The sequence below is a fragment of the Mobula birostris genome, chromosome 1, assembly GCF_030028105.1.
Source record: "Mobula birostris isolate sMobBir1 chromosome 1, sMobBir1.hap1, whole genome shotgun sequence".
Lineage (NCBI taxonomy): Eukaryota > Metazoa > Chordata > Chondrichthyes > Myliobatiformes > Myliobatidae > Mobula > Mobula birostris.
The window spans coordinates 5,419,307-5,430,356 of NC_092370.1; the positions used below are offsets into that span (position 1 = coordinate 5,419,307).

Below are 11,050 nucleotides of genomic sequence, written 5' to 3' on the forward strand. Positions count from 1 at the left end.
TTTCCCTATAACTTGGGTCCTGCAGTCCTGACAAGGGACTTGTAAATTTTCATTCTGTTCTGCAGGTAGGTGACCAAAACTGCACATAATACTCCAGAACTGGCCTCACCAATGTGCCAAAAGCTCTCTTTATGACCCTATCTACCTGTGATGCAACTTAAAATGAATTATGGATCTATATTCACAGATCGCTCTGATCTATATCACTCCTCAGTGTACCATTGTTCACTATGTAAGTCTTACCCTAGTTTGTCTGGCCAAAGTGCAACACCTCACCTTGTCTGCATTAAATTCTATCTGCCCATTTTTCCAGCTGATCCAGGTCCCTCTGCAAGCCATGATAATCTTCCTCGATGTTCATTGCACCCCCAATCTTGGTGTCATCCGCAAATTTTCTGATCCAGTTTACCACATTATCACCCAGATCGTTGATTTGGATGACAAACAGTAGTGGATCTGCTTGGCATTACTCACTTGTGCACTCACTGACTGAATAGTTCTAAAGTCTGTGTATGGAAATGTGATATTTTGCTACAATTTCTTGTGCAGATAGAAGGTTGGATAAAGATGTGTGAGGAATGTCATTCTCCGAGAGTGATACTATTAATAAATTCTTCCTGGTTCCAGAAATGTCTACATGGCCTGTGCTTTGGATAAATTTGTCCAACAGGATCCATACCCAGAGTCCCTGTGTGTAGTTTCAAGATTGTTTCCAACCAATTTCCCCCTGGGATCAATAAAGTATGACTATGACTATGTTTATTGTCTTTTCCAGTCCACAAGTGAAGGGGAACAAAGTAAATAAATAGCACACAAAAAACACATTAAGATAAAGAGCTCAATGATAAAAAACACAATAATAAAAAGCACAATAAATATAAATACATAATTTGAGGGGGCATGGTAGCGTAGTGGTCAGCACAATGGTTTACAGTGCCAGCAACCCAGCTTCAATTCCCGGCACTGCCTGTGAGGAATTTGTACGTTCTCCCTGTGGCTGCATGGGTTTCCTCCGGGTGCTCAGCTTTCCTCCCACATTCCAAATCAGGGGTCACTGGATGGTGCAACTCGAAGGGCCAGAATGGCCTATTCTGCACTGTATGTCAAGTAAATAAATAAGATAGCTTATATACATAGATTGAATGTCCATAAAGTGACTGAAGGCACAGGAGTGTCTGTACATAAGGTGACTGACAGGAAATGATAAAGTAGTGGTGGTTGGGGGTGTGGAGGGGTGGGTTAGTGGGTGGAGGTGTTGATCAGCCTTAATGCTTAAGGAAAGTAACTTTTTGAGTCTGGTGATTCTGGTGTAGATGCTTTGTAGCCTCTTCCCTGATGGGGTGGGGCAAACAGTCCCTGAGCAGAGTGAGTGGGATGCTTCATGAGCTTATCTACCTGTGACACCACCTTCGACGAATTATGGATTTGTATTCCCAGGTCCCTCTGCTCTACCGCACTCCTCAGTGTCCTACCTCTTACCATGTAAGACCTACCCTGGCTGGGCCTCCCAAAGTGCAACACCTCACACTTGTCTACATTAAATTCCATCTACCATTTTTCAGCCCATTTCCCATCTAGTCCAGAACCCACATTAAACTTTGGTAGTCTCCCTCACTCTCCACCCTCGCCCTTCCCCCCGGATCATGGTGTTGTTGGCTATTTTGTTGATCCAGTTTACCACATTATCATCCAGATTGTGGATATAGATGGCAAACAGCAATGGAACCAGTACCAATTCGTGCAGCACACCACTGGTCAAGGGCCTACAGTCAGAGAGGCAGCCATCTACAAAGACTCTGTAGCCTCTTCTGCGAAGCCAATATCTAATCCAGTTTACTACCTCTTCTCGAATGCCAAGCGACTGAAGCTTCTTGACCAATCTCCCATGCGGGACCTTGCTAAAGTCTAAGTAGACAACAGCCACTGCCTGCCTTCATCAACTTTCCTGGTACCTTCCTTAAAAAGCTCTATAAGGTTGGTTAGACACGACCTGCCATACACAAGCCATATTGACTACCCCTTGTATGTCTGGTCCCTTAGAATACCTTCCAATAGCTTTGCCACTATTCACCAACCTATAATTTCCTGACTATTCTTAAGAGTTTCTTAAACAACAGAATAACATTAACTATTCTCCAGTCCTCCAGCACCTCAGCTATGGCTAAGGATGTTGTAAGTATTTCTGCTAGGACCCTGCAATTTCTCCACTAGTCTCCCACGGGGTCTGAGGGAACAGCTTGTCAGGCCCCGGAGATTTATCTACCTTAATTTGCCTCAAGATTGCAAACACCTCCTCTGTAATCTGTATCGGGTCCATGACCTCGCCACTGCACTTCCTCACATCTATAGACTCCTGTGGCCATCTCCTGAGTAAATACAGATGCAAAAAATCCACTTAAGACCTCCCTTGCTCTTCATATGTTTGTAGAAGCTCTTACGCTTCTTCACCTTGCCTGCTCAAGCAAGCTCATATCTTTTAGCCCTCCTGATTTCCTCCTTAAGTGTTCTATTGCATTTCTTATACTCAGGTGCCTCAGTTGTTCCTACCTGCCTATACCTGCTATGCACCTCCTTTCTCCCAACCAGCTTCTCAGTATCTCTCGAAAACCAAGGTTTTCAAGATCAAATCAAATCTTTTCCAGATCAGGTTGATAGGTTCTAGAAAATCAAGAATCTATCAATCTCCACTTTAAATATACCCAATGATAGGGCCTCTGTAGGCACCTCTGGCAATGAATTCTACAGATTCACCACCCCCTGCTAAGCAAACTGCTGCTAACCACTGTTCTAAATGCATGTCCATCTATTCTGAGGTTGTGCCTTCTGCTCCTGGAAACTGTAGGTTTCAATGTGATTTCCCCCCTCCCCCATTCTTCTAAATTCCAGTGTATAGGCCCAGAACCATCAAATATTCCTTGTATGTTAACCCTTCCATTCCTGGGAGCATTCGTGTGAACATTCTCTGGACCCTCACTAATGCCAGCACATCCTTAAGGGGCCCAAAACTGCCTACAATACTCCATTCAGTATGTCTTCCAGCAATGCAAAATAACATTCTAGAGAAAAATAACATACATGCTAACATGAATTTGCATCCTGCCCTGTAAATAATTTAATTCCCACTCTGCCTGTAAATATCAGATTCAAAACTGCCAAGTTCCCTGCAAGCGTTTGTCACTGCTGCTAAAATGTTTCACCTGCAGATTATTTTGTGAATTTAACAGTATCAAAATTGTGCTTTCTGATGAATAAGCAATTTTTTTAAAGTCCCTTTCATTTCTACAGAGTTTCATTTGTGCGCTGGTATTTCAAGCCCTTTTTATGCAGCAAAAAGTCAGGATGAACGGGGTACTATAATACTACATTTCCTACTTCTCTCTGTTTGCACAGTATTTAACTGTTAACAAAAGTCAAGAAAATGCAACAGAAAAGATGGTGTCCTCCTTCTGTGGAAGGAAGCCCATTGCAGTGCTACTTACCCAGGATAATAGTGGGAAGCATGCGATGGTTTGGCTTGTAAATCAATCTCCCACTCCTCTGTGCATAGCTGTTTGTCTTCTCGTGGCTTCTTTGACCTTTTAAAACGTGCCATTTCCCCACCCCCTCGGGAAGCCCTGCTCTGTCTGTATTTAATGATTGCATGGTGAAGGTACACTCGTTACAAACATTAGACATTGAGGCAGCTCTTTTCAGCTGTAGTTTCTGTTCTTTCTTCTAAAGCACTGTGTGTCCATTAGTTGTTTCTGGTCTGGTCTTTGAACAGCTGTTTCCTTTTCCCTTGTAGGAAGTTACAGCCGACGTGAAGGAGGGCGCGGCTCAGGCTGGAATGCACAAAACAGCCCCCGGATCATCTACAGTGAAAACAGAGGGGCTCAGGGCAACTTTAACAAAGCACTTCCATCCAGACAGCCGTCTGCAGGTACGACTGTAATCTGTCTACCTGTGCAAGTACATATTTAATATGAGCTGTTTGTTCATTATGTGCCCTGTCATATGACCTGCCAATCATGATCTTCCATGACCATGATTGTTCTTGGAGTCTCCAAGCCTCCCGGACGTCTACATCTGCGCCAAGTGCATCGAGATGCAGCTCCTAAGGGACTGCGTTACGGAACTGGAGCTGCAGCTCGATGACCTTCGTCTGGTCAGGGAGAGTGAGGAGTTGATAGAGAGGAATTGCAGGCAGGTGGTCACACCGGGGCCACGGGAGGCAGACAAGTGGGTCACGGTTAGGAGGGGGAAGGGGAAGAGTCAGGTAATAGGGAGTACCCCGATGGCTGTACCCCTTAACAATAGGTACTCCTGTTTGAGTACTGTTGGGGGGGACAGTTTACCCGGGGGAAGCGACAGTGGCCGTGCCTCCGGCACAGAGTCTGGCCCTGTAGCTCAGAAGGGTAGGGCAAGGAAGAGGAGGGCAGTTGTGATAGGGGACTCGATAGTAAGGGGGTCAGGTAGGCGATTCTGTGGACGCAGTCCAGAGACCCGGATGGTAGTCTGCCTCCCTGGTGCCAGGGTCCGGGATATTTCTGATCGTGTCCAAGATATCCTGAAGTGGGAGGGTGAGGAGCCAGAGGTCGTGGTACATATAGGTACCAATGACATAGGTAGGAAAAGGGATGAGGTCCTGAAAGGAGAATATAGGGAGTTAGGAAGGGAGTTGAGAAAAAGGACCGCAAAGGTAGTAATCTCGGGATTACTGCCTGTGCCACGCGACAGTGAGAGTAGGAATGCGATGAGGTGGAGGATAAATGTGTGGCTGAGGGATTGGAGCAGGGGGCAGGGATTCAAGTTTTTGGATCATTGGGACCTCTTTTGGCGCAGGCGTGACCTGTACAAAAAGGACGGGTTACACTTGAATCCTAGGGGGACCAATATCCTGGCAGGGAGATTAGCGAGGGCTACTGAGGTGACTTTAAACTAGAATGGTTGGGGGGTGGGAATCAAATTAAAGAGGCTAGGCGTGAGGAGGTTAGTTCACAACAGGGGGATGGGAACCAGTGCAGAGAGACAGGGGGGTGTAAAGTGAGGGTAGAAGCAAAAAGTACTAAGGAGAAGAGTAAATGTGGCAGGCCGACAAATCCAGGGCAAGCATTAAAAAGGGACACTTTTCAACATAATTGTATAAGGGCTAAGAGAGTTGTAAAAGAGCGCCTGAAGGCTTTGCGTGTCAATGCAAGGAGCATTCGTAATAAGGTGGATGAATTGAAAGTGCAGATTGTTATTAATGATTATGATATAGTTGGGATCACAGAGACATGGCTCCAGGGTGACCAAGGTTGGGAGCTCAACGTTCAGGGATATTCAATATTCAGGAGGGATAGACATGAAGGGAGGGGAGGTGGGGTGGCGTTGCTGGTTAAAGAAGAGACTAACACAATAGAAAGGAAGGACATAAGCCGGGAAGATGTGGAGTCGATATGGGTAGAGCTGCGTAACACTAAGGGGCAGAAGACGCTGGTGGGAGTTGTGTACAGGCCACCTAACAGTAGTAGTGAGGTCGGAGATGGTATTAAACAGGAAATTAGAAATGTGTGCAATAAAGGAACAGCAGTTATAATGGGTGACTTCAATCTACATGTAGATTGGGTGAACCAAATTGGTAAAGGTGCTGAGGAAAAGGATTTCTTGGAATGTATGTGGGATGGTTTTTTGAACCAACATGTCGAGGAACCAACTAGAGAGCAGGCTATTCTGGACTGGGTTTTGAGCAATGAGGAAGGGTTAATTAGCAATCTTGTCGTGAGAGGCCCTTTGGGTAAGAGTGACCATAATATGGTGGAATTCTTCATTAAGATGGAGAGTGACATAGTTAATTCAGAAACAAAGGTTCTGAACTTAAAGAGGGGTAACTTTGAAGGTATGAGACGTGAATTAGCTAAGATAGACTGGCAAATGACACTTAAAGGATTGAGGGTGGATATGCAATGGCAAGCATTTAAAGGTTGCATGGATGAACTACAACAATTGTTCATCCCAGTTTGGCAAAAGAATAAATCAAGGACGGTAGTGCACCCGTGGCTGACAAGAGAAATTAGGGATAGTATCGATTCCAAAGAAGCAGCATACAAATTAGCCAGAGAAAGTGGCTCACCTGAGGACTGGGAGAAATTCAGAGTTCAGCAGAGGAGGACAAAGGGCTTAATTAGGAAGGAGAAAAAAGATTATGAGAGAAAACTGGCAGGGAGCATAAAAACTGACTGTAAAAGCTTTTATAGGTATGTAAAAAGGAAAAGACTGGTAAAGACAAATGTAGGTCCCCTACAGACAGAAACAGGTGAATTGATTATGGGGAGCAAGGACATGGCAGACCAATTGAATAATTACTTTGGTTCTGTCTTCACTAAGGAGGACATAAATAATCTTCCAGAAATAGTAGGGGACAGAGGGTCCAGTGAGATGGAGGAACTGAGCAAAATACTTGTTAGTAGGGAAGTGGTGTTAGGTAAATTGAAGGGATTGAAGGCAGATAAATCCCCAGGGCCAGATGGTCTGCATCCTAGAGTGCTTAAGGAAGTAGCCCAAGAAATAGTGGATGCATTAGTGATAATTTTTCAAAACTCATTAGATTCTGGACTAGTTCCTGAGGATTGGAGGGTGGCTAATGTAACCCCACTTTTTAAAAAAGGAGGGAGAGAGAAACCGGGGAAGTATAGACCGGTTAGCCTAACGTCAGTGGTGGGGAAACTGCTGGAGTCAGTTATCAAAGATGTGATAACAGCACATTTGGAAAGCGGTGAAATGATCGGACAAAGTCAACATGGATTTGTGAAGGGAAAATCATGTCTGACGAATCTCATTGAATTTTTTGAGGATGTAACTAGTAGAGTGGATAGGGGAGAACCAGTGGATGTGGTATATTTGGATTTTCAAAAGGCTTTTGACAAGGTCCCACACAGGAGATTAGTGTGCAAACTTAAAGCACATGGTATTGGGGGTAAGGTATTGATGTGGATGGAGAATTGGTTAGCAGACAGGAAGCAAAGAGTGGGAATAAACAGGACCTTTTCAGAATGGCAGGCGGTGACTAGTGGGGTACCGCAAGGCTCAGTGCTGGGACCCCAGTTGTTTACAATATATATTAATGACTTGGATGAGGGAATTAAATGCAGCATCTCCAAGTTTGCGGATGATGTGAAGCTGAGTGGCAGTGTTAGCTGTGAGGAGGATGCTAAGAGGATGCAGGGTGACTTGGATAGGTTGGGTGAGTGGGCAAATTCATGGCAGATGCAATTTAATGTGGATAAATGTGAAGTTATCCACTTGGTGGCAAAAATAGGAAAACAGATTATTATCTGAATGGTGGCTGATTAGGAAAAGGGGAGGTGCAACAAGACCTGGGTGTCATTATACGCCAGTCATTGAAAGTGGGTATGCAGGTACAGCAGGCGGTGAAAAAGGCGAATGGTATGCTGGCATTTATAGCGAGAGGATTTGAGTACAGGAGCAGGGAGGTACTACTGCAGTTGTACAAGGCCTTGTTGAGACCACACCTGGAGTATTGCGTGCAGTTTTGGTCCCCTAATCTGAGGAAAGACATCCTTGCCATAGAGGGAGTACAAAGAAGGTTCACCAGATTGATTCCTGGGATGGCAGGACTTTCATATGAAGAAAGACTGGATGAACTGGGCTTGTACTCGTTGGAATTTAGAAGATTGAGGGGGGATCTGATTGAAACGTATAAAATCCTAAAGGGATTGGAGAGGCTAGATGCAGGAAGATTGTTCCCAATGTTGGGGAAGTCCAGAACGAGGGGTCACAGTTTGAGGATAAAGGGGAAGCCTTTTAGGACCGAGATTAGGAAAAACTTCTTCACTCAGAGAGTGGTGAATCTGTGGAATTCTCTGCCACAGGAAATAGTTGAGGCCAGTTCATTGGCTATATTTAAGAGGGAGTTAGATATGGCCCTTGTGGCTATGGGGATCAGGGGGTATGGAGGGAAGGCTGGGGCGGGGTTCTGAGTTGGATGATCAGCCATGATCATAATAAATGGCGGTGCAGGCTCGAAGGGCCAAATGGCCTACTCCTGCACCTATTTTCTATGTTTCTATGTTTCTAAAATGTTTCTACAGAAGTATTGCCTTCTTCTGGACTGTGTCTTTACAAGACGGGTGACTCCAGCCATTATCAATACTCTTCAGAGATTGTCACATAACCAGGACCTGTGATATGCAATATCTGCTCAGACAACCATCCATCACCTGTTCCCATGGTTTCAGGTGACCCTGATCAGGGGCTAAGCAGGTGCTACACCTTGTCCAAGCAAGACCTGCAGGCTAGCAGAGGATAGGAACGCCTTACACTTTCTTTGGTAGAGAAGTATCTCCACTCTGCCATTCCTTAACATGAATAGATAAATGAAAATCTAACAAACAGGTGTTGTATACAAACTCATGAATAACTTACTACATAGAAGCGTTTAAACTTCTAATGGCCAGAGACAAAGATAACGATCAAAGATTAGCTTTAGTTGCCGTATACATTTACATGTATTAGGAATCTGTTGTGGTGTGCTGGTCAGGATGTGACTTGCAACAAAAAACAGCATTCGACAGTGATACAGAATAAAGAATTATATAAAAATAAAGTGAGAACTGCATATATGGAATGAAATGTGCATAAATACATAAATATCAGCATATATTTACAATTGAAATAACATTATTAAAAAGTGGTTATTTTAATTTATATTTATGTATGTTTTGAAAATAATTTGGAAAATATTGATGGTTGGGTTGAGTTTTTCTTCGATCTTGGCAATTTGCTTGCAAATGTTTTCTCACCATAGGAGATGACATCCTCAGTGTGCTTTTAATTGTGGTGAGGTGCGAGCTGCAAATGCATGGCCTTTATATATTTGTCAATCAGCTGATTGGTCATCATGTCAGAAACTCAGTTGTCGGCCAAACTGTGAGAAAACTATCTAAGGATCCCTAAACATCAACTGGCTGTAAAGTGACATGACCAGCTCTCCTTAGTCTCTACCCGTGAAAATTGAGAGGGGCAGAGATTTGACTGGGCATCAGTGAAAGTCGTGGAGCAAGAAGACATGCAGCATGCAAGAGAATTCCATGAGGCGTGGTTTTCTGTGAACAATTCTGTAAACAAACACGTAGATCTTATCTAATTTATGAGCTAATGCAGGCAAAATTACTGAGGCATGAAGTTCACCACACAACCAATCAGTGATGAAATTTCCTCCCCACATCACAATAGAGTTTCTGAAATGACGACCAATCAGCTGATTGATAAGTATATAAAGGCTAAGTATTGAGGACACACCACAATTAACAGCACACTGATGATGTCTTCTCATATGGTGACGAAACATTGGCAAGTAAATTGCCAAGATAGGAGAACAACTCAACCCAACCATGTATTGCAACTGTATTGCTGCTGCAAAAGAACAACTTACACGTTGCATCGGTGATAAAAAAAAAACCTGATTCTGAGTTTATGAAAAAGTACGTTCCAAAGAGGCTTTTGATATAATTTACACAGTTAAATGATCTATTAACAAAAAGGCATCTCAAAATGGTTAACAACTACAGCATGTTAGAAGTTGTAACATGCTTTACTTGCTGCTCTGTTTTATTAATACATGTTTGGTAATCGTTACCTGACGAGTGTTTGTTGTTCCAGGCTATCGACAGAGTCCCCGTGACCGTGCATCAAGAGGTCGAGGAGCGGGGCCATCGTGGGGAGGAGGTGGCTCCCGAGGGAAATTCAGTGGAGGAAGTAGTGGAAGGGGAAGACACGTGCGATCATTTACTCGTTAAATGGAGATTTTCTCTTCATCCCTGAACAATTAAATGTTTACCCACTCAAGACGGTGAAGTTGTGAGAGATTCTGTAGTGGAGTACATGGCACTGACGGACCAACGTTTGACACCAGTAAACTCTGGCAGTGAGATTTAGTTGAAAGAAGTGGTTATTTTTGTTGAAAAAATTTGGAAGATGTTGTTCTTTTATAACTGTTGAAATTTTAATAAACGATCAAAAAGTTGTATTTCATAATTGATGAGATCCTGTGTATTGAACAAAAGCGGTTTCACGAATTTCATTTGAGCATATTAACACACAAAATGCTGGAGCAGGTCATGCAGCATCGATGGAAAGGAATAAAGATTTGGTATTTTGGACCAAGACCCTTCATCAGGTCTGGAAAGGAACCCATTCTCCTCCCTTCTTCCCATAACTTTTGATGCCCTTACGTATGTACCTTGTGTTTATGACTCAGCGATGTACTTTAAAACTGGAAGTTTTTAAAGTAGGACATTTAGTGCATTGGTACAAGATATACTCAAGTGGTAACCACAAGAGATTCTGCAGATGGTGGAAATCCAGAGCAACACACACAAAATGCTGGAGGAACTCAGCAGGTCAGGCAGCACCTATGGAAGGGAATAAACTGTCGAAGTTTCCAGCCGAGGGTCTTCACTGTTTATTCCTTTCCATAGATGCTGCCTGACCTGCTCAATTCCTTCAGCATTTGTGTGTTCTCTCTCTCTCTGGCTATCCATCCCATAGGATGATGATGGTTCCTTTCAGTCAGTCAGTGGGTGCGAGTTGAGGATACCCAACTCCTCAGAAAGGAACAGCGTGTGCGTGAGTGGATTTTAGGTGAGTAGGGGGTTGCACGGGTCCAGACCCACCCTCTCGACTTCCCCTCCCAGATCCAGTGGCATGGTGGGTTCCAAGACGGCTGGGGGAAGTTCTGTTGCAGTGAATGGCCAGACCAAGCTTCGATGCAAGGGATGCCCTTTCTGCGCTTCACGGCACGTGTTTGCTAGATGGCCGTTGACCCTACGAGAGGGTTCATCTGCCCTTTGAGAGGTCTTGTTTTCCGTCCTGCAGGGTGTCTGGCCACCCTCCTCACCAGGCAAGCCTGGTGGGGGAGCCGGTTTAGTCGCCGACCACCCGACCATGCGACAGGTAGTACTGGGCTACATGGTACCAGTAGCACTCAGGCGAGTGACCTGACCATAATTTGTGTGTTATACAGAAGGGACAAAGGTGGGATACTGATGCCTTAAAACCAGTCGCTTTGGGC

The 11,050-nt window shown here is 44.3% G+C and overlaps 1 protein-coding gene across 2 annotated transcripts in view; it reads left to right on the top strand.

Moving 5' to 3' along the window:
* virma (vir like m6A methyltransferase associated) overlaps positions 1–10,008 on the top strand; it is a 141,165-nt gene extending 131,157 nt beyond the window's left edge. Inside the window, exons 24-26 of one of the 2 annotated variants that reach the window (XM_072251837.1) lie at positions 3,286–3,348; positions 3,785–3,919; positions 9,640–10,008. In XM_072251837.1, the coding sequence (XP_072107938.1) occupies positions 3,286–3,348; positions 3,785–3,919; positions 9,640–9,776 (335 nt within the window). In that variant the 3' untranslated portion in view covers positions 9,777–10,008. The remainder of the gene's footprint in view (positions 1–3,285; positions 3,349–3,784; positions 3,920–9,639) is intronic. The other variant, XM_072251846.1, reaches the window with a different exon arrangement.
* Positions 10,009–11,050: the final 1,042 nt, after the last annotated feature.